This window comes from Diplotaxodon limnothrissa, linkage group LG1 (genome assembly GCF_057381915.1).
Source record: "Diplotaxodon limnothrissa isolate DT_005_m linkage group LG1, D_limnothrissa_male_GT1.1, whole genome shotgun sequence".
Taxonomy (NCBI): domain Eukaryota; kingdom Metazoa; phylum Chordata; class Actinopteri; order Cichliformes; family Cichlidae; genus Diplotaxodon; species Diplotaxodon limnothrissa.
Window position 1 is genome coordinate 13,074,549 of NC_140596.1, and position 22,752 is coordinate 13,097,300.

The 22,752-nt window shown below is 39.9% G+C and overlaps 1 protein-coding gene across 4 annotated transcripts in view; it reads left to right on the top strand.

The window, feature by feature from the left end:
- Positions 1-22,752, top strand: part of LOC146639495 (ras-specific guanine nucleotide-releasing factor 1-like) — a 30,027-nt gene that overhangs the window by 4,634 nt on the left and 2,641 nt on the right. Inside the window, exons 2-23 of one of the 4 annotated variants that reach the window (XM_085352928.1) lie at positions 944-1,050; positions 5,690-5,837; positions 6,599-6,691; positions 8,609-8,862; positions 8,989-9,068; positions 9,479-9,672; positions 9,919-10,028; positions 10,416-10,534; positions 10,924-11,084; positions 11,310-11,373; positions 12,117-12,259; positions 13,405-13,487; positions 14,197-14,445; positions 17,779-18,158; positions 18,555-18,676; positions 20,356-20,524; positions 20,873-20,979; positions 21,121-21,233; positions 21,696-21,756; positions 21,856-21,962; positions 22,175-22,259; positions 22,358-22,555. In XM_085352928.1, coding sequence (XP_085209054.1) covers positions 944-1,050; positions 5,690-5,837; positions 6,599-6,691; positions 8,609-8,862; positions 8,989-9,068; positions 9,479-9,672; positions 9,919-10,028; positions 10,416-10,534; positions 10,924-11,084; positions 11,310-11,373; positions 12,117-12,259; positions 13,405-13,487; positions 14,197-14,445; positions 17,779-18,158; positions 18,555-18,676; positions 20,356-20,524; positions 20,873-20,979; positions 21,121-21,233; positions 21,696-21,756; positions 21,856-21,962; positions 22,175-22,259; positions 22,358-22,555 — 3,147 coding nt within the window. Of the gene's footprint in view, positions 1-943; positions 1,051-5,689; positions 5,838-6,598; positions 6,692-8,608; positions 8,863-8,988; positions 9,069-9,478; positions 9,673-9,918; positions 10,029-10,415; positions 10,535-10,923; positions 11,085-11,309; positions 11,374-12,116; positions 12,260-13,404; positions 13,488-14,196; positions 14,446-17,778; positions 18,159-18,537; positions 18,677-20,353; positions 20,525-20,872; positions 20,980-21,120; positions 21,234-21,695; positions 21,757-21,855; positions 21,963-22,174; positions 22,260-22,357; positions 22,556-22,752 lie in introns of all 4 variants that reach the window. The other 3 variants (XM_085352935.1, XM_085352944.1, XM_085352953.1) reach the window with 3 other exon arrangements.

Consider the following 22,752-nt stretch of genomic DNA (forward strand, 5'->3'; position numbering starts at 1 on the left):
AATCTTACATAAATATAACATTGTCTTATTTTCTGTATTCCAGATGGAATTTAGTTGCTTTGTTCACACATTATTTTAACAAGAGCTTACTTACTGGTTGTGCTGTCTAACTTACCAACAGATACTGTATCTTTGGCAAAAAAAACCAAACCCTGTAATGACTTGGATTTAAATATAGCCACCTAAAAGGTTTAACACAACAGCTCACAGGATGTGAGAGATGGGAAGCACATTACTGACAAAGGCCCGTTCTGCTGCTCGTCAGAAAATAAGGAACATTACTCTCATTCACAAATGAATTGCTCTTGGCATTTGGGAAGGATAAATGAAAAAAATCCAATATATTGGATTTGTGGGGGTCTGTTTACAATGCATCAGTGTTATATAATTTGATGTGTTTCTACTACAAATAGGTTAGCTGTTTAGTAGTGCGGTGACCACCACTCTGGTGATTTGAGGATTTTATCCAGTAAGCCTATTAGAAAACAATTGAACTGCATTCGCCATAATTACCATAACTCAACCCTATGATAATTGGTGAGAGTGTAAAAAAGGGGTGAGGACCCAGGGGTGGTTGTGTCGCTAAAATGCAGCCAAACCACTCGAACAAAACAAAACAAAACATGGCGTCAGTCAAGAGGCTTCCGCCAATTCAGAGGTGAGTTGCCAGGTTACAGACAGAAGGCACAAAGGCTTTATAATGAATCTCTCAAGACTTTTCCCTCAGGATCTCTCTCTCTCTCTCACTCATTCACACATACAGCACATGTATGCATGTATAAATACACCTTTAAGTAAAGTAAAATACAGATCAGTGGAAGTGGCTGCTGATTACTAGTGATTAAAGGGTAGCAACATACATTTTATAGCACAATAACAGATATCCTGGTTATTATATGCTGAACAAATATCTGACTCACTCACTATGCTTTTGTTTTCCCAGTATTATTTCACTGTCACGTTCAATCATGACAACCAGAAGGCTTTGGAGCTGCGCACAGAGGACGTCAAGGACTGTGATGAGTGGGTGGCTGCCATCACGCAGGCCAGGTAGCTCTCACACATGACCTTTTACCTACAGCTGTTTAGATAAGGATGTTCTGAGGGGTGGAGATCTTGATGAGAACTGTGCTTGTAACATCTACAGTCAATAAAGATGTGAAAATTTAGTTTGGAACTTATATAGAGAGTGTATAAAAAAGCATAAAAAGCTGTATCCTTTAAATGGCAAACAGTGGGTCACTTCTGTATCTGCAAAATGAATTCAACTTGTAGAGACATCTAGGAAAACATCCCTTTGTTCTTAATCAATTGAAAATGTTTGCACCATAACCACAATTTAGCAAACTAAGATCCCTTTTAGAGTCAGGGTGGATAAAGCATTATATGCTTTAGTGTGAGCTTACCTGACGAAGATGATGAAAAACAGCCAGCTCAAGGATTCACAAAATGAACTCCTTAATGAATGTGCAACATCATTTTGGCTCAGTCAGTCTTTTATACCATCTATAAAGTCAGGTCCACTATAAATTACCATGTAATTCTTGAATTTACAACTTGACAAGTGGAAACTGATAGTGTTTGTACTTGCAAACATAAAAATGGTCAAGTATGTTAACTACTGATATTTGTAAAGTGTACCAGCAGATTGGTTAGGATCCTAACAACAGTCATTAGTTACGATTTTTCCCTGTGTGTACCTGTAAGCTTGATGTGTGTTACAGAGTCCAAAGTATGTTGTTTTTTTTATACTATTATTATTATTATTATTATTATTATTATTATTATTATTATTATTATTATTATTATTATTATTATTATTATCCATTCCATCCATCCATTCGCTACCGCTTATCCTTTTCAGGGTCGCGGGGGGCGCTGGAGCCTATCCCAGCTGTCATAGGGCGAGAGGCGGGGTACACCCTGGACAGGTCGCCAGTCTGTCGCAGGGCTAACACACAGGGACAGACAACCATTCACACTCAGATTCACTCGCACATTCACACCTAGTGGCAATTTGAATTATCCAATTAACCTATCCCCACAAGCTTGTGGGGATAGGTTATTATTATTATTATTATTATTATTATTATTATTATTATTATTATTATTATTATTATTATTTTGGCATGCTCAGAGGGTACATAGTAGAGACATAAGAAAGACACATGGCAGTAGGACAGCCTCTGGTTGAAATAACTAGATTAAGTAAAGGCTGAATGGTTTCTTGGCCAGGTCTACATTGAAAACAATATTTTTTAATCTCAACAGACTTTTTAGTTAAATAAGGGTTAAATAAATAAAGTAAATAAAATAGAAAGAATCCTGATTTGAAATCCGTGGGAAAACTGACAGTGGTACAAAAATAAGTGTTAAAATTAAAGCAAAAATTTAATTTGGGCCAAAGTTGGGCAATTTTTCTTAACTTTTAAATAAGATTTGACAAAGTTGAAATTACAGCTACTCTACATAATGTTGAAAATAACTGTCCCATCTGCAGCTAATCATCAGCTTTAGTAAGGGCTGGCTAGCTATCAGGTGTAATTCACTGTGATGAATAAATAAATAACAATTTCAGTTAGTGAAAATCATGCTGACTCGAACATAGGCCTGCTTACTACTAATACTGAACATGAAAAACTGTCTCCACTTATCACTAGCTATTAGTAACAAGTGGAGGCTGTTGGTCTGCAAACTTTTTGCATCAAAGATAGGCTTTTAACTTGGAAATCTACAGAAACCAATTTGCATTTGGAGTCAGTCTCAACTAGATTTTGGGGGTTTTTTTGCAGGGATTATGGTGTTACCTACATTTTTAACATAGGTTGCTGCTTGGTTTTTATTCTATTAAGTGGGCATAGAATAGATTTTTCTCTGTATATCTGATGGAAAATGCAAGTGCTATGACTCAGTGTGCCGCAAACTATCATTTGGACCCTTTTGGGTTTGTATTGTTGTATGATTGCTTGTTAATTTGTAATGTTAAAACAACACAGCGGTCATACTATAATGAGAGTAACACATGTATGCATGTATGTTACTTATCTCCTTCTAGATGATTGGACCTTTGAATAAACATTTCCTAGGGAACTGTGAGTGCCACTTTACCAGTTTTACTGATAATTTACGACACCAATTTAAAGTATTAAGTAAATCAATAAAAACAAAGTGGTTATTAATATTGATTCTTGATTTATGGAGTCCTCACATGTCTAATGAGTGAAATGGCCACTTATGATGAGGGCACAAAGAAGGTTAATGAAAGCAAAACAATACCATCACTCTAAATGTCAACAGTTTGCAATTCAGTGACAAAAGGTCGACTGATTAGAGTCATTGAAGATTAAATTGATTAGTGCACCATCAAGGCAGCAGCACTTACTGTAACACTGTAATAGCTAGCAAGTAAATAAGACTTGTATTAAGGTATCTCAATTAAATTTTTCAGCCGTTCCTGGCATGTAAATGCCATGGGGCTTGAGTATTTCTGAATTACTCTTTATTTATGGTTAACAATCTGCATTGTTAAAGTTAGTTAAATTTGTGTTTTTCGAATTGTGGCGCAGGCCCCTGAAAGTTTAGTCAAGAGAAAAGAGGGGAAAATATGGAATTTATTTATTTACTTTTGGAGAAAATATAAAAGAGTTTACCAAGCTTTATTGCATTAAAACGAGACAAAAACTGTGGTACAGTGGGGCAAAAAAGTATTTAGTCAGCCACCGATTGTGCAAGTTCCCCCACCTAAAATGATGACAGAGGTCAGTAATTTGCACCAGAGGTACACTTCAACTGTGAGAGACAGAATGTGAAAAAGAAATCCATGAATCCACATGGTAGGATTTGTAAAGAATTTATTCGTAAATTAGGGTGGAAAATAAGTATTTGGTCAATAACAAAAATACAACTCAATACTTTGTAACATAACCTTTGTTGGCAATAACAGAGGTCAAACGTTTACTATAGGTCTTTACCAGGTTTGCACACACAGTAGCTGGTATTTTGGCCCATTCCTCCATGCAGATCTTCTCGAGAGCAGTGATGTTTTGGGGCTGTCGCCGAGCAACACGGACTTTCAACTCCCGCCACAGATTTTCTATGGGGTTGAGGTCTGGAGACTGGCTAGGCCACTCCAGGACTTTCAAATGCTTCTTACGGAGCCACTCCTTTGTTGCCCGGGCGGTGTGTTTTGGATCATTGTCATGTTGGAAGACCCAGCCTCGTTTCATCTTCAAAGTTCTCACTGATGGAAGGAGGTTTTGGCTCAAAATCTCACGATACATGGCCCCATTCATTCTGTCCTTAACACGGATCAGTCGTCCTGTCCCCTTGGCAGAAAAACAGCCCCATAGCATGATGTTTCCACCCCCATGCTTCACAGTAGGTATGGTGTTCTTGGGATGCAACTCAGTATTCTTCTTCCTCCAAACACGACGAGTTGAGTTTATACCAAAAAGTTCTACTTTGGTTTCATCTGACCACATGACATTCTCCCAATCCTCTGCTGTATCATCCATGTGCTCTCTGGCAAACTTCAGACAGGCCTGGACATGCACTGGCTTCAGCAGCGGAACACGTCTGGCACTGTGGGATTTGATTCCCTGCCGTTGTAGTGTGTTACTGATGGTGACCTTTGTTACTTTGGTCCCAGCTCTCTGCAGGTCATTCACCAGGTCCCCCCGTGTGGTTCTGGGATCTTTGCTCACCGTTCTCATGATCATTTTGACCCCACGGGATGAGATCTTGTGTGGAGCCCCAGATCGAGGGAGATTATCAGTGGTCTTGTATGTCTTCCATTTTCTGATGATTGCTCCCACAGTTGATTTTTTCACACCAAGCTGCTTGCCTATTGTAGATTCACTCTTCCCAGTCTGGTGCAGGTCTACAATACTTTTCCTGGTGTCCTTCGAAAGCTCTTTGGTCTTGGCCATGGCGGAGTTTGGAGTCTGACTGTTTGAGGCTGTGGACAGGTGTCTTTTATACAGATGATGAGTTCAAACAGGTGCCATTCATACAGGTAACGAGTGGGGGACAGGAAAGCTTCTTACAGAAGACGTTACAGGTCTGTGAGAGCCAGAGATTTTCCTTGTTTGAGGTGACCAAATACTTATTTTCCACCCTGATTTACGAATAAATTCTTTACAAATCCTACCATGTGAATTCATGGATTTTTTTCACATTCTGTCTCTCACAGTTGAAGTGTACCTCTGGTGCAAATTACTGACCTCTGTCATCATTTTAAGTGGGGGAACTTGCACAGTCGGTGGCTGACTAAATACTTTTTTGCCCCACTGTATATGGGACGTTTTAGAGGTTTGCAAGTGGGGCATGTTAGAAAACACCTAAACTGAGTAAGATTTAACTAAAACACCTGCCAAACATTTCTTTTGACAGGACATTTTCAAGGCCAGGTTTAGGCAAGCTGAACATAATTGACTGTATTGAATATAGGCCTTAAATAACATGCACGTGAACAGTTTAATTATTGCTCACACAAAAGCATCCAACATATGGAGTGCTATCCCATCAAGTATTTAAAGACCTGGTTGTGTAAGTAAATCCTGCACTTTCTGAGGATTTAAGGTCCGTGTTCCAAACATATGCTGATCAGAGGTCTGTATTTGATTTGATAAAGCTATGGAGAGCCCCTGAAACATGCGTTAATGAGGTCTTTGCGTGTGTGTCTGTATAGTTACAGGAACCTGGCTACAGAGCATGAGACCCTCATGCAGAAGTATCTTCATCTACTCCAAATAGTGGAGACGGAGAAAACGGTTGCCAAGCAACTTCGACAACAGATAGAGGATGGGGAAATCGAGATAGAGCGACTGAAATCAGAGGTAACTTGCCTTGTAATTTCATGCTAGTAACACAGTACCTGTATATGTGTGATATGTGTTTACTGGATAGCATACAGAGAGAAGCGATCAAAAACAGGCAGGCTGAGAGGATAAAGTGAGAATGTGGTCACAGGACAAAGGTCATGACCCAGATTCCAAACCACAATGTTCTGAGTTCATGATGAGCTTTGTAGCTTGCAGTGCCCCTGGGATGTCCTTGTTAGAGACTCTGTAATGCTGTTGAGTGTTTTGTATCCTAATTATTCAGTCTAAACTAAATCAAATGCACCTCTCTTTAATGTGCTAATGGCTAGCTTCAGCTGAACCAAATGTTTTCAATATGCATGAATCGGCTTTTGTTGCACATGATACTGGAGTCTGTGGCTGAAAAACATGATCTACTATCTCACTTTTCACAGCTAAAGAGTGTTCTAGTAATGGTGTTTGTGTTATTTTGTTTAATTTCAGTCTTTTATCAGAAGTTTTGTATTCACATGCTGTGTATAATGGAAGCAAATGCAACAGATTTGAATGAAATACAAAACTGGTATTTTGATGTGTCTGGTGCAGTTTCTGTGTTTATAATTCCTTTGAGCCAGCTAATGGATAGCTGGACAAAAAGTAATTCAAGAACATGAACTGAGATATTAACAACCATAGTGAAACATATTTCGGAATAAGAGATGATCATGAGTAGAGTTTATCTGGCCACATATTATATTCCTCTTACTGAGTCCTGTACTGGTTATGATGAATTTCAGATTGCTGGACTTCTGAAGGACAATGAGAAGATCCAGTCAAATCCAGAGGTGCCCCCCAGTGAGGATGATACAGAGATCAAGAAGATCAAAAAGGTGATCTGTATCAGTATTGCACAGTTTTAAAGGGTAAAGCCTGACTTACCTTTTTTAATCAAGAAAACCTAAATTAATGCAAAGATGCTAAAGGTAAAGCACTGATGATCTTTTCCAGTAGGGATGTTGTTCATTTCTGAAACAGATTTTTGACATCTTTGGGTACCTGCAGTTTTTAAAAAAAAATCCTAATAAATTCAGGGAAGCTCACACTTGATCACGCTAGATCACTGCAGTCATCAGCTTCTTTTGTCCTCAGTTCTACTGAGGAGCTGCCTGATCTGAATTAAGGCTGGAGAGCTTGGAAAGCTTTGAAATGTTAGTTACTGTACAGCTGGAAAAGATGATGACTAATAGTCAGTTGAACATAGTTTGCATAGAAAATGTTGACTTGTCTGGTAATATTTGCTATTTCCTATTTCCTAAGTGGTAGAGAAACCGTGAAACTTGTGATGCAAACTCAAGATGGACATTGTTCACCTTCAAAGTAATAGTTCCATCATGTAATATATGTTGGTTTCATTGTAAGGCATAACTTTTACTTTGAAAGTAAATGTTCTACATTTCTGGGTTACAGTACACTTTTCAGAGTTTCAGCGCCACTTGGTGAACAGATGGGACGTGTTTGTGGGCAAGTTGGCATCTTCCATGTAAACTATGTGTAACTGCACAAATCTGCTAGGAACCAAATCAATCACAAAGATTTATTTGGTGCTCCACTCTTTTTGTGACTGATTTCACCTCCAGCCTCAAGCAAACATTTACCACCCAGTTGGGGAATAAACATTCTACCTCACTTACCAGTCTATAGATGTGAACCAGTGCAATAATTCAATGTGGGCCCCTCCCACCAGCATTCAGCACTGTAAATAATCTGATCTCAAGCCAGCAGAAGTGGACACAGTAGGCTGGTCTGCTAGCTAGTGATGGTAGTTGAAGTGACCATATTGTACATGTACAATGACAATAAAGATCGATTCTATTCTATTCTATTCTCAAGTATTTCTCTCACACAGCTAAGGCTAGCCTAGCAATGTTTAGTAAATTAAGATTATATTTAACTGTTATTATCTGCTGATATTTCTATTTTTTCTTCTTTTTTCACTCCTCTTACACTTTGAGTGTATGCATACCACTTTCGACAGAAGTGAGTCGAGTCAGGTGGGGTACTCTGAGGGGGGTCAGGTCTCTCCTACTGTCAGTGCAGACTTTGCACATTGCCACTGGCATAGTTCCCTGCCTTTCCTGGTGGAAAGCAACGCCTTTGACTGAGGCATTATTTAATTTGAACTTACCTAATAAATGGACACGTCTAAACTTGCCTTGACTCATGTTTGCTCAGTTTGGGGCAGCACTTACAAGATATAAACTATATATAGATATAAAGATATATATATATATATATATATATATATATATATATATATATATATATATATATATATATATATATATATATATATATATATATATATATATATATATATGTAAATTATAAGATCATTATTTTGTGTCTTAATGGAAGGCTAATTATCAAATATTTTAGCATTTTGTGAGTTTGGTACAGTTTTTGGCACCTTTTGGTCTCTACTAAATATAAAATTGTTTATCTGGCTTTTAATCACAAAAAATGTTTAAGCATCTTTAACGGCAAATTATTAGATCCACTTTTCTGTCTATTTTTTGTGCTGATAGTGTCGTCAGTGTAACAGCTATGAGCAGAAACACGACATCACACACATTTGATTCACTGCATAACTCAAGGTGCTTTATATTATAAGATAAAGACTATAATAATACAGAGAAAACCCTATAAAAAAATCCACGGAAGTCATGGAAATCCATTAAAACTCAAATCTCCAAAATTATAAAAAATTGTGTTTTTTTTTCAATGTTTGATAAATCTTTTTGTCACAGGTCCAAAGTTTCCTGCGAGGATGGATTTGCCGCAGGAAGTGGAAAACTATCATCCAAGACTACATTCGCTCGCCCCACGCTGAAAGCATGAGAAAGAGGAACCAGGTGGTGTTCAGCATGCTGGAAGCCGAAGCCGAATACGTCCAGCAACTCCACATCCTGGTCAACAACTTCCTGCGGCCACTCCGAATGGCCGCCAGCTCCAAGAAACCGCCCATCACCCACGATGATGTCAGCAGCATCTTCCTTAACAGGTGGCTGGTGGTCATGCTGTTTGTGAGAGTGGTGTGACTCGGCATGGCGGGAGCTGCCAACATTTTTGGACAGCAGAAGGAGAAACAATAGCTCATGACTGCCATTTTGCTTATTTGTTTCATTAGTGAGACCATCATGTTCCTCCATCAGATCTTCTACCAGGGCCTGAAGGCCAGGATAGCCAGCTGGCCAACACTGGTGCTAGGTAAGAGGCACAGAATAATAAGTTAATTTTTCTAAATTGCAACTAAGAAAAATAATTTTATTTGGTTAAATGTATACATTTTTTCAGATACAACAGAGGTTTCTTACAACACAACACAATGAAAGTGTTTTCATCATTGAGAAGCACTGTCAGTTTTACACACATAGTTGAAATCATACCATAAAGATATGAATTCAACTAAAAATAATGAATCTACGCCCTTCCTTCCTTGCAAAAAATAATAATGATTTATTGTCTGTTGGGTAGGCGACTGAGGGTGAGAGTATAAAAAACATTTTTTGAACATATACAGATACCGAGCACATGACTTCTCCTTCAATGGTACTTTGTGTCTGCACTGATTCTTCCAATTTTTATGGTTTATGGAATTTTTTGTCTCTTTTTTTTAGCTGACCTGTTTGACATTTTACTGCCAATGCTAAACATCTACCAAGAGTTTGTGAGGAACCACCAGTACAGCTTGCAGATTTTGGCTCACTGCAAACAGAACCGTGACTTCGACAAGCTGCTGAAGCAGTACGAGGCCAAGCCTGACTGTGAGGAGAGGACGCTGGAGACCTTCCTCACTTACCCCATGTTTCAGGTAAAATTACAATGTGGATGACTTCACTATTACACATTACTACACATATTATGATTCGGTGATGTATATATATTGACTGTATGCTAAAGTTAAAATTCACATAAAATACACGAGGCATTAGTGCTGCAACACACTGTGGTGAAATAGTTTAAAATGCAGTAATGTTTTAAATTTGGACTGAAAAGATACATGTAACACAAAATAAAACATTTTCAGTCAAACTCATTTAAAGCGCATCTCTTTCAGATTCCTCGTTACATCCTGACTCTTCATGAGTTGCTTGCTCACACTCCCCATGAGCATGTGGAGAGAAACAGTCTGGACTATGCCAAATCAAAACTGGAGGAGCTTTCCAGGTAGAACTATCAATGTAGCTCGACAACACAAACATACTCAGTGGGATCTTTGTCTGATGTAAATCAGAAACTAGTAACCCTGAATTAGTACCTGTATTTTAATATATCTTGTACTTGGCATAAGGATACAGAAAACAGAGCTATAATAGCCAGTGACTCATCCAATCGATGCAAAGTACCAAAAATATAACACAGTCAGACACAGACACAGTGTCTATCATTTCTAACAGTTTTAATTGATTTTGTGGTCACTGTTCTCATTTCACGTAATAGAACAGTGGAGCAAATTCACTATAAGAGTTGATGAACTCTATAGAAACAATAAGAAAAAACATATGGCTTTAATTAAGAAGTACCTGAAATCATTAGTATTTGTTGTCCTTTCAGAATCATGCATGATGAGGTAAGCGAGACGGAGAACATCAGGAAGAATCTAGCCATTGAACGAATGATTGTGGAAGGTTGTGAAGTGCTTCTTGATACCAGCCAGACCTTTGTTAGACAAGGTAAAGAAAACGTTTTCTTGTGTTGTTCTTATATGACAAGGTTTGCAGTTATGGTCAACAAATAAAAACAAACTTGAAACTGAGTTTTTATCGTGCAAAAAAAACCAAAAAAACTCACTAAGTGTAAAAGTTGCTGGTGTATTCAAGCATGGGTGTTTCTTTTATTAATTTAGGGTGCTAATGAAATCCTTGATGAAATGATGACACAAATAACACATTTTTTGCACCAAAATGTATGGACATTGGGGTTTTTTGGATTTTCTTTTTAAATTTAAATTATGTAGTTTATTTTTTCTTCTTGTATGGCCAGTTTTCAGATTACGAAGGAAAAGAGAGCAAATTCAAAATTTGCTTATATGTTTTTCTTGCACACGTGTTTGTGTTCATAGGTTCTCTGATCCAGGTGCCAATGAGCGAGAAAGGGAAGATCACACGAGGCCGGCTTGGCTCTTTGTCTCTGAAGAAGGAAGGAGAGAGACAGTGTTTCCTCTTCTCCAAACATCTTATCATCTGCACCCGAGGCTCCGGAGGAAAACTTCACATCACTAAAGTATGGCAGGATTGACCTAAAGTAGGCCAAGTAGTAGAAAAACAGTAAAAATTCATTCTACATGAGTGTAGGGTGCAGTTATAAAACACTTCACCTATTTTGTTTATAAATGTATAATCAATGTTATACTGTTAAGTATGTTATCCTTAAAGGATGGGCTTGATGATGATCTGTTAGCTGGCAGCATGGTGAATGTGACCCTGTGACCTTTCATGCCTCTTACAGAATGGAGTGGTGTCTCTCATAGACTGCACTCTGATTGAGGAGCCGGAGGGGACTGATGATGAGTGTGAGTTATTATGTGTAGTGGATTCAAATGTTTCCTTTATAAATACATACATCTAGAAGCTGCAGAGTGTTTACTGTATGAAGAGCTTGAAAAATGAAGTGATACCACTTTTCTATTTGGCATCGCCATACAGGCGTAACAATCTAACAAACGGGGGGCTGTAACAGTTAGTGAATCACCCTAAAAGCGGACGAAGAATGTTTTCCACTTTACCAACTAAATTTTCACAGTTACAAACCAGAATGTGGTGTTTGTGGGGTGTGGCTGGATTAAATGCTCTGCATATAAAACACATTATCTCTACAGAAAGTGTTTTTGCATGATTTCCACCGTTTCCTCTTCACCCCCACATTACTTGAGGTGTCAGAATTTTTTTTTTTAATTTACTGCTATTAAAGTTAGCCAAAACAATTACTCACAATTGTTGATTGACTGATATTTGTTCCAAATCAAGGTAATAACCCCAATGAATAAAGCAAAGATTATTCCATTATTGTGCTTTGCTCAGTATTTGCAAAATCAAACATTACCGCTGCGTTGCTGTATTACAAGGTTAATTATTGACTTTACTGTGGAAAGATTTAGGAATATAAAATCAATATAAAATATAAGCATAACGTATGCAGAAAAATAATGTGAACAAACTGAAACAAAAATAAATAAAACAGTAGCTGATCTATTCTAAAGTGCAGCATATTGTTTTCTTTCCTATTTAGAATTTTTATTTTATTTTTGCCTTTCAGCCAAAGGGGAGCGCAGTGGTCAGGACACAGAACACCTGGACTTTAAATTGATGGTGGAACCCAAAGACGTCCAGCCTTACACCGTGATCCTTGTGGCTTCTTCCCGACTGGAGAAGTCAGCGTGGACAAGTGATATCAGTCAGGTATTGTCATGGATCGCTGTGTGGCAGGCAGGATGAGGACCCAATCGCAAAACTCACGGACTCAAGGGATGAACTCAAAAGGCAGCTTTATTGCTGACAAGATGACAGGAAAATACAAAACTTAAACTGGGCACAATAAACTAATACTTGGAGAGAGACACAGGGAAATCCACGCAGCATGAGGGAGACTACGACACAGAACTGAGGGAGACGCAGACATAAATACACAGAGGGTTAACGAGGGAAGTGGGAGCACACGGGGAACACAGCTGACACAGATAATCATAACGAGACAGGGCAGGAGTGAACACAACATGACGCATACTGACGAGAGACTGTCAAAGTAAAACAGGAAGTACAGAGGTTCAGACAGGAGGAGAGAGCACGGGGAGAACACAGACATAACAGGCTGGGGAAAACATGGAATAAAACACGAAAGGGGACAAGGGCTCATGAATACATAGAGGGGCACACAGGGGGTGAGAGTCACAAAGGGAAAGCACACAGGGAACCACATAACAGGGCAACTCAGGAAACAGAACCTAAACAGGGAACTGAATACAAAAATACAAGAGAACTAAGAATACTGGGCCAACACGGCCCAGGACCATGACAGGTATGTCTCGCCGCTTATGTTAAGACATTTGATTTCACGTTTTTTTGTTGCTGCAGCTTTAAAAAAACACTTCTCAAACTCTGTAAATCTACAGATTTTGTCAGTCATCTTGTAATGAAGTGGTAATCGAATGATAAATAATCTCAATATACAAATTCGATTGGGAATGGGCAAGATTTTAGTTGCTGTTTTAAGCTTCTGTAATTGAAGATGTATTGGCCAATAAAATTTTGATCAAGTGCAAGTAAACAATTTGTGTGTGGAAAGAAAATAGAGAGAACACCAGTGCAGTGATCAGTGCAAAGAATAGGAAGTCTTGAACTGGATGTCTGTTATACATTACCTGGCTACACGAGTAGCCTCCAGAGACTTTGTCAGGGGACATACGGAGCATGAATCACGCAAACAGACCAAACTTACTGAAGCTACACACATGATCTGATAAATGTTGGAGCCTGGAGCATTCATATGTTTATAAACATGCTCGTCTTCTTGCACTGTTATGCTCACTGTGCTTTCTGCCTTACAGTGCATTGACAACATCCGCTGCAATGGCCTGATGATGAATGCCTTTGAGGAAAACAGCAAAGTCTCTGTGCCACAGATGATCAAGTGAGACTTGGACACACTGTAGCAATAGTAAAGCACATACAAAGTATGTTCAAAAGGCTGCATAAAAATCACAGATGTTTGCACATGCTCATACTTACAGGCTCATGATGTAGCCTAATGCTAACATTATCCCTAAAAATGTATAGGGCTTCTGTGTTAATATTCACACAGTAGAAAACTGACTTCAAACGTGACTAAAAATGGTAAGTATAAAAAAGTGAGATTTGTTTATTAAGCTTATAATCATTCCAGAAACGCCACCTAAAGATGAGCAAAAATCTAACATTCACAGGCTGCAAACGCAGGAACAGAGATGAGGAACACAGAAAACTCATGGGAGGAAAACATGGAGTACAACAGACAACTGGACAAAGACAGTCACACTATTTATACACTGGAGACTAATTGGGAATCGGAAATAGAGGAATGAGACATGGTAAAACGCAATTAAGACATTCAGACAGAGAGGAAGTAAAACCCAGAACGTGAAACCAGAGAAAACAAACTCAAAGAAAAACAGGAAACAACCTTATAGACAACTACCTAACACAGATCAAGAAGAACACAGAGCCAAACATGAGAAATAATCAACTTAATGCACGAACTGAAAGAAGGCCAAGAATTCACGGCCACTAAATGGCATTTAATTGCAGTAACTGGAGCTACATCTCTATATAACTTTATTAACCTCACTTTTAATCCAATACAGGTCAGACACCAGTTTGTACTGTGATGATGTCGACATTCGCTTCAGCAAGATGATGAACTCCTGCAAGGTGCTGCAGATCCGCTATGCCAGTGTGGAGCGCTTGTTGGAGAGGCTGACCGACCTGCGCTTCCTCTCCATCGACTTCCTGAACACTTTCCTCCACTCTTACCGTGTCTTCACCAGCGCTGATGTAGTACTGGACAAGCTCATTACCATCTACAAGAAGCCCATCAGTGCCATCCCTGCACGGTAAGTGAAATGATTCCAGGAGGTTTAATGAGGGATTTTATGAGCTCCCTGGTATAAACATTTTCACACTAACTGCATTTTAGTTGCTGGCCAAAACCTTATTTCATCAGTTTAATGCCAACCTTTTTATACCAAGTTGCATTTCCGATATTTCTTAATTTGCACTGAAGTACAACCCCAATTCCAAACATATTTTAGTCAGAGTAGAACATAGAACACATATCAGATGTTTAAACTGAGATATTTAACTATTTCATGATAAACAATGGTTCATTTTGAATTTGATAGGAGTAATACCTCTCAAAAAACGGGGTCACTGGCCATCTTTATCACTGTGTAGCATCCCCTCTCCTTTTAACAACAGCTGGATGAACATTTTGCCTCTTTAAGGCATCTTGACTTTGTGTATCTCAAGAGTACATACTATCATCAAACGATTCAGAGAATCTGCAGAAATTGCTGTGTGAATGGGATGAGGCTGGAAATCCATATTGGATACCCATGATCTCAGGAGACACTACCCTGAAAACAGGTGTAATTCTGTCATGCTCAAGAAGTTTCAGTGAACACAATTCACCATGCCAGCCATAAATCCAGGTTAAAGCTCTGTTAGGCAAAAAATAAGCGATATGCGAACATGATCCATAAATTCTGTCGTCTTTTCAGAGCCAAAGCACATTTAAAATAGACTGAAACAAAGTTGAAAAGTGTTGTCTGTGAAGGTTCTCAGTCATCCAGGTCATTGTAGTCTAAGGAGCTTGCAAAGAAAAGCGTCTGGACTTCTTTAAGTTGCTTGAAGACGTTTCACCTCTCATCCGAGAAACTTCTTCAGTTCTAAGAGTCAAATGGTGGAGAGTCCCAGATTTAAACCCTGTGGGAGTTTCCCCCCAAAGAGGGACAAAGGACACCCTGATGATCCTCTACCTAATCACATGAGCCAAGGTGTGAAAACGGGTGTGGGTCACAATCAGGTTTCACAAAGAGCTCATTGTGAAACCTGGCCCCACCTTATCATGCGATTTCCTGAGGTCAGTTGGCCCAGGGTGTGAGTGGGCGTTAAGGTGTCTGGGAAGGGATCTCAAAACCGGATTATAGATGGCAGACAGTTGGTGTCGTAAACCACCGCCTCTGTTCAAAGATGGTCGCTCACAGTGGACATAAATGGCTTCTTTCACTCCTCTTTAAAACCATCTGTCCTCTCTGTCCAAAATGTGAACATTGGCGTCCTCAAAAGAGTGACCTTGAAAAGTGTTCTGTGCTCAGTAAAATCACAATTTGGAATTATTTTTAAAAAACATGGATGCTAAGTCCTAGAGGGACCCTTGCCTAGTAGTATTGGCAGCATACATCTGTAAAGTCACCATCAGTGCTGAAAAGTATAAATGCAGCTAGCAAACGTTACAGCTCAGCCCAGCGAGACGCTGTTACATGTTTACATGTTTACTGTTACAAGCATGAGCCTCGCAGCATTGGTAAATGCATACTCCCTTCATCATCAGTACATGACACAGATCAGTCTCATTAACATTCTTTTGTTCTCATTTCCTTGGAATGAGAAATTTCTACTAAAATTTTCAGATGTTGTTTTTGGTGCTTAGAGCACCACAAAGCGAGCTCCATTTTCTTCCATTATATTCAAGAGAAGGAAAACATCTCTACAGATAACGAACTGGGTAACTCACACCAAAACACTCTAGCTGGATACTTACTTTACTTTATTTTACTGGTTTGATTAATTCGACTTTTGTGTAGCAGAAACTGTGATTAGGTTGTTTCTAAGTAAGACATTCACATGAGTTGTGTCTATGTTCTTGTTTCTCCACATTCACTGTTAGCATTTAAGTGGGCAGCTTACTTAGCAGGGTAAAAGGGCCTTTTACATTAAACCCTTAGGAGAACCTCACTGCAAGGGCGATCCCTGTCACAAATGCAAAAAATGAACAAAGTTCGACATTTCCAGTAATTTTTTTTTTCGCGAGAATGCAGCAACAGTGCAGTAATGGTGCAGTGAAGAGACGGGACTTCCCCAGTGTCAGAATTAGTCTCTCACGTGGAGTGCCTGTAAGTCGCCCATCATATCCTGCCCAGGTGAGAAGGGACTGGGGAGGAGGCAAGCAAGAGGTCACACCAAGACTTCTTTTGACCGCCATCACAGTTAATTGAGTCCTGCGTCCACCCACCTCCTCCTGACTCCTCCTCTTCTTTTTCCTGCCCTTTTTTTTCACATTCTCTCACTTTTATCTTTCTTTCCAGAAGTCTGACCATCCCTCTCTTCGCTGCGCTGTCACCATAGCAACCCTTTACTCTGCTGCAGGACCCCACCCTCTCGTTCTCTCCTCGTCTTCTCCCTCCCTCTCTCCCTTTCTCCCATCATCTGCAGCGGCTCTACGGTATTAAATATTGATGGTGGTGTTTTGCACCCAGACCCTACTCTCCTCGTCCTTCTTCCTTTTTGTCACACTCCTCTCTAATCTCTTACTTAAATATCTTCTCTTGTTTTTCTTCTATCCTGCTTTACTTGCTTTCCTCTCTTGAATCTCGACTCTGCCTTATGCCTTTATTTTCTTCCTGCCTCCTGTTTTTGTACTTCTGCCCCTCTCCTGTCTTAATGCTCCCAGCCTTCATCATTCCAATCTATGCTCCTTGCTCATCTCTTTAAATTACTGCTTTTATTTTTCTTATAATTTTAGGCAAGGAGACACAACATGGCTGCAGCTAACACCATACAGGGCTGGAGGCTTCCCATTCGCCCACTCTCAGCCACCAGCCTTTGCTGTGGTGGAATCCATATCCACTATGTTGCTCGACTCACCCCCTCCCTCTCTGTATCTCTGTTTTTGCCACTGCTATTTTTTTTTTTTTTTTTTTGCGGTGTACCTCTATCTCTTTCTCCAACTTTCCCCACTATCTGGCTTTCTCTCTCTCTCCATGCCTCTGTGGGCCTCCCCTGGGCTGGTTGCTGTTGGCAGCACCCGTGCCTCCCACACTGTCACTTGACATGCTATTTATAGGCCTTCAGAGGGGGTGGCTCTCAGTGCAAGGAGGATGCTGTCTTAAACAATGTAGCTTAAATAAAAGAGTCAGGAGCTCCCAAAGAGCCTTCTGGTTAACGCGTTCCCTTACTGCTTCTGTGTACAGACACAGAGTGCACCATGCATTCCCCCCTTATTAACATTTCTCCTCTTTCCTATAGTTCCTAGTCAGATTGTGGGAATTTTCCCCTCCACAAATTCAAAAAAGTTACTCTTTAGCTGTGAAAAATGTTCTTTTTACCCCTCATTTTTCACACGTGCCTCCTTTTTCTCTTCTCTTTCACCCTTTCCTCTCCTGTAGCTCTTTGGAGCTTTTCTTTGCCAGCAGTCAGAACAGTAAACTCCTCTACGGCGAGCCACCCACATCGCCACGTGCCAGCCGCAAGTTCTCCTCTCCTCCTCCACTCTCCATCACCAAGTCATCCTCTCCCAACCGCCGCCGCAAACTTTCACTCAACATCCCCATCATCACGGGTGGCAAAGCCCTGGACTTGGCTGCACTCAGCTGTTCTCCCAATGGCTATGCAAGCATGCACTCCACCATGTCACCCTTCAGTAAGACCACCCTCGACATCAACAAGCTCTACATCTCTAGCACCATGGCCAGCAAAATCCCTGATGAGGGAGAATCCAAAGCTGAAGGCAAAGCTGAAGAGTCTGTTACCAACAAGCAAGGTCAGAGCCTCTGTCCGAGGGAGTATTGTAGAAAATTTTTTTTTTTTTTTTTAAAAAGCCTATTTAAAACCTTATCCTTTGTGACATAACAGTAAAAGATCAGCCAAGTTTTGTAAAACTTAAAGGGACAGTTTACCCCATATCACCTGTGATTCATTTTTGTATTTATTTTTTTGTCAAATGTTGATGGTCTTTTGGCACTTAGGGCACCACAAAAAAAGATGCAACTGGTCCCATTATATTTAAAAGAGTGCAAACATCTGTATGAGCAGTATCTCCTAATAAACTCCAGCCTAAACAAAGTCTATTTTGGGGTGAACTGCTTCCTATGACTGTAAATTTCTAGCAGTCTTCTTCTGTGTTGCTTTTTTTCCCCAATGGTGAGTTACTCTGTCTGTTCAGATCTGTCTGTAAGAGAGGAGTGCGATGAAGACCCAAGTCAGAGTGACGACGCAGAAGCAGAAATGTCTCCTCCTAAGTCACCATCAACGCCCAAGAACGTCAAGGCAAAAAACTCTGGTAGAGTAATTTAATTGTGTTGCAAATCTTGCTGAAGCTGTTTAAGCTTGCATGTCCGAGGCTTGTTGAAGAGTGTCTGGTGATCTACTTTTATATTCACACCCACCAGTTAAAAAGACAAATGAGCTGGCAAGATTGTACGAGCTGGCAAATTTGAGCAGTTTACTGGATAGTGTTACTGACAGTGGAGTGTCTTGGCAAAAAAAGGGATAAAATAAAATCAATAATAATGCATAATGTCAGTAGAAAAAAAAATCCACAGGCCTACTGTTCATATGCTTCATCCTCCATAAAATGTACAAAAATGGAATCAAAGGAGGATTTGCCTAGTGTAATTGCACTGGAGACATAGTAGAAGTAATACAGGCCAGGTTTCAGATTAGACGTTATATTTCCTGACTTTTTAAGAGTCAGGAGGGCTAAAAATGGAAATGCACTTCATTTCTAACATGTAAAAGTTTTGACTCTTGTATTTTCATCAGAAGAAAAACAAAGCTATAGCCAGAAGCTGGTTGGCTTAGCTGAGACAGTGCGTAAACTTAACATTAATCTTCTTTTTGTAATCTTTGCAAAAAAGAGTTACATGCCTGCCAAGAAATAGCCAAACACAAGAACGTGAGAAGATGTTATCAATTCATGAATTTTGAAACAACACTTAGGCAGGTTTTTGTTGTTTCTATGCCTGTACTCATTCTGCAATGAACTAAAAGTCACTGGCTGTAGCTTCAAAATTTTTTGTAGAGAGAATACGAGAGTGGAATTAATCTCCTCATCTATCAGTGAAAAATGTGTGTAAAATAATTTCTTTAATGCTTATGAAATGCTTAACTTTGCTTCTTCTTGGCTTGTGTCACCGATATGAAACTGTTGAAATGTTACAAAATGTTAAAATAGCTTTCATTATTGCTTCCCATTTCATAGTTTGGGTTTGTCAATGTTTAAAAATGTGAAGTCAGAATCAAAGTCAGCATGAAATATTTTTACCACCCAGCAGTCAAGTTGTGTGAGACGTGTTTAAAGGCGGAGATGAGACGAGCAGGTAAATAAATATAGCCACAGCGGATTTATATCAAACTTTTTTTTCTGGAAATGATAAGCGTAGCAATTGCCAAATAAGGTCTTGGTAAAAACCACCCACAGCCTCGTGGCCCTCCCCGTAGAACACAGAGAAGGAGCATCCACCCCATAGGTAGTCAGGCGCAATTCATTCCCAGTGTGTTCTCTTCCCACGGTGCTGGATACAAGGGAAGCCAGTGCCTCGTGTGAGTAGGTGGAAGGAAACCTTGTACCTTGGCAACGATGTGCGTGTTCTTCTATACCGCCCCCGGCTGAATGGGGGAGGGCAGGGAGGAAGGGAGGGAGTGAAGGAAGGAGGCAGAGAGGCAGACACAGTGGAGTGTACAATGTAACTGCAACAAGCTGCATGATGCATTGTGCTGCGTCTGTTTTAGCTCTCTGTTGCCCTCCGATGGTCAACAACTTAGTTTGATTATTCACATGCGGTACTGTGTGTACAGCATAAACAAATTACCTTTCAGCCTAATCTTTAAGAAGCTCAGAAAGGTAAACTGAAAGTGTTTTTGTAATGGTTGTCTTCCAAAGGAGGTGCCCTTCAACTCTTTTATGTCAATATTGATCTAAGTATGATTTCAAATTAAATTCATTTGCGTTCTTGTCTGCAGAGTTTTCTCTGTTTTCCTTCAACAATGGCATGGTGGTGTCATCTTGCCGGGAGCTGGACAACAACAGGAGTGCTCTTTCTGCTGCCTCAGCCTTTGCCATTGCTACCGCTGGTGCCAATGAAGGCACACCAACCAAGGAGAAGTATCGTCGTATGTCCCTTGCCAGCACAGGTCAGTTACAGAGCTACTACCTCTGTTTACTCCTAGCGACGCCTGTTGGCTACCTGGAAGCTTCCTTTGTTCTCTGCTGATGATCTGCTGGAGCCTACTCATTGAAACAGTCTCTAATCTAGTAATCTAGCCATACTGGATTATAAATCCATGCTTGTGTTTAGATATTGTTTAGATTTAACAGAGATCAGTTAATCAATATAATCAAGGTAGTGTCTTCCTCACTAGGGTGCACCCAGACAAGTCAGACAATAATAGGAGCCCCCTGGTGATTTTAAAAGAAAGATCATAAAATATTGATGGTATATAACACAAGTTTGTGCTTTAGGAGTTCACTTTTTATTCCAGGTTTCCCTACAGACCAGAGAAATGGGGACAAAGAGTTTGTTATCAGAAGAGCTGCCACAAACCGAGTCCTGAATGTGCTGCGTCACTGGGTCTCCAAACATTCGCAGGTGCAGTCCCCTTTTCTTTCTTTTTTCTTTTTCTTGTTTGGTTCTGTCTTTCTGTGCCCTCACAGGATAAAAAAAAAAACAACAAAAAAGCTCATAACACTTCAGTAATGACACTGTGGTTGTTCATTTGTGGATCCTCAGGACTTTGAGCTGAACACAGAGTTGAAGATGCGAGTAATTGGCTTCCTGGAGGAGGTGATGCATGACCCAGAGCTGCTTACACAGGAAAGAAAGGCAGCTGCCAACATTATCAGGTTGGTTTTCCGTTATCATTGCTTGATTGCTCTTACAGTCATGTATGACACAACTGTTTGTGAGCACCCAGTGGAAAAAAAAGCTTTCTGCAAGTGGATTTGTCAAGACAAAAACTTGTTTTCTGTAGTAACAACAGGAACCGGAGACACAATCCATCAGCCCAGAACTCGGCCTAAATTTTCAACTTTGTTTTACTGAGCGTCAGCCCCAGAAGTATTATCTGTTCCTCTGTGAAACACAGACTAGACTTTTAAATGGGTGCAACATCACAAAACAGGAGCTATCTAAAACACCTGTCCCTATAAAGTATTTGTGCAAAATATTATGAAGCCAAACTAAAAAGGAATAAAAACGAGAAATTAATAGCTCCTTAAGTGGGGTTTTTATATCAATGTTATAGAATTGTTTGGAAAAAAACATGTATCAAAGATCATATAACAGTTATGTCTTCTTTGGTGTAGAACTCTAACCCAGGAGGATCCTGGAGACAACCAGGTCACCCTCGAAGAGATCACACAAATGGTGAGAAAAGACCACAAAAAAAGCCTTTTCAGAATAAAACCCTTCTTTTTCTATACTTTAGTTGTGGTAATGCTTTTTTCTGCTTGTTGTTGTGGTCAGGCCATGGAGGACTCTAAGACTGAACCATTCGAGAGCCATTCAGCCTTGGAGATAGCTGAGCAACTCACACTGCTGGATCACCTGGTCTTCAAGGCCATCCCATATGAGTAAGTACACAGACATACAGTGCACACACATACAGTGCACACGCATACAGTCACACACTCAGGTGTGTATACAAGAACACAAACAAAGGTAAACAGATAAAAATTGTAGAGGTTAGAGTGGGAGGATAGAGAGAAGGACACACGTGAAATGTTGAAATATCTTTTCGCGTGATGTGTTTGTTCATTCTGTGTAAACATTTTGTTTTGTACAGGGAGTTCTTCGGTCAGGGCTGGATGAAGAACGACAAGAATGAGAGAACTCCATACATAATGACAACTACCAAGCATTTTAATGATGTAAGTATTAATCTAAAGATATTTAGATAGATATCTTAGGGCAAGATACGGAACATTTGTAGATATTATCAATGTGTATTTGTTTCTTTTCTTGCTAGATCAGTAACAAGATTGCCACAGAGATCCTGCAATGGGATGATGTCAACATGCGGGTGGCCGTGATTGAGAAATGGGTGGCAGTGGCCGACATCGGCCGCTGCCTCCACAACTACAATGCTGTGCTGGAGATCACATCGTCTCTCAATCGCAGCTCCATCTTTCGCCTCAAGAAGACCTGGCTCAAAGTTTCCAAGCAGGTATTAGAAATTTTTCATATGACCTTTCATAATTGGTGTGCCTCTGGAGGGTGAGCAGGTCGTCTATTAATTGGAAGGTTGGTGGTACGATCCCTGGCTGCTTATTTATTCATTTATTTATTCATAATTTGATTATTGGTCGGCGTACCAAATATCCTTGGGCAAGATATTAACCCCAAGTTGCTCTCCCATGCATC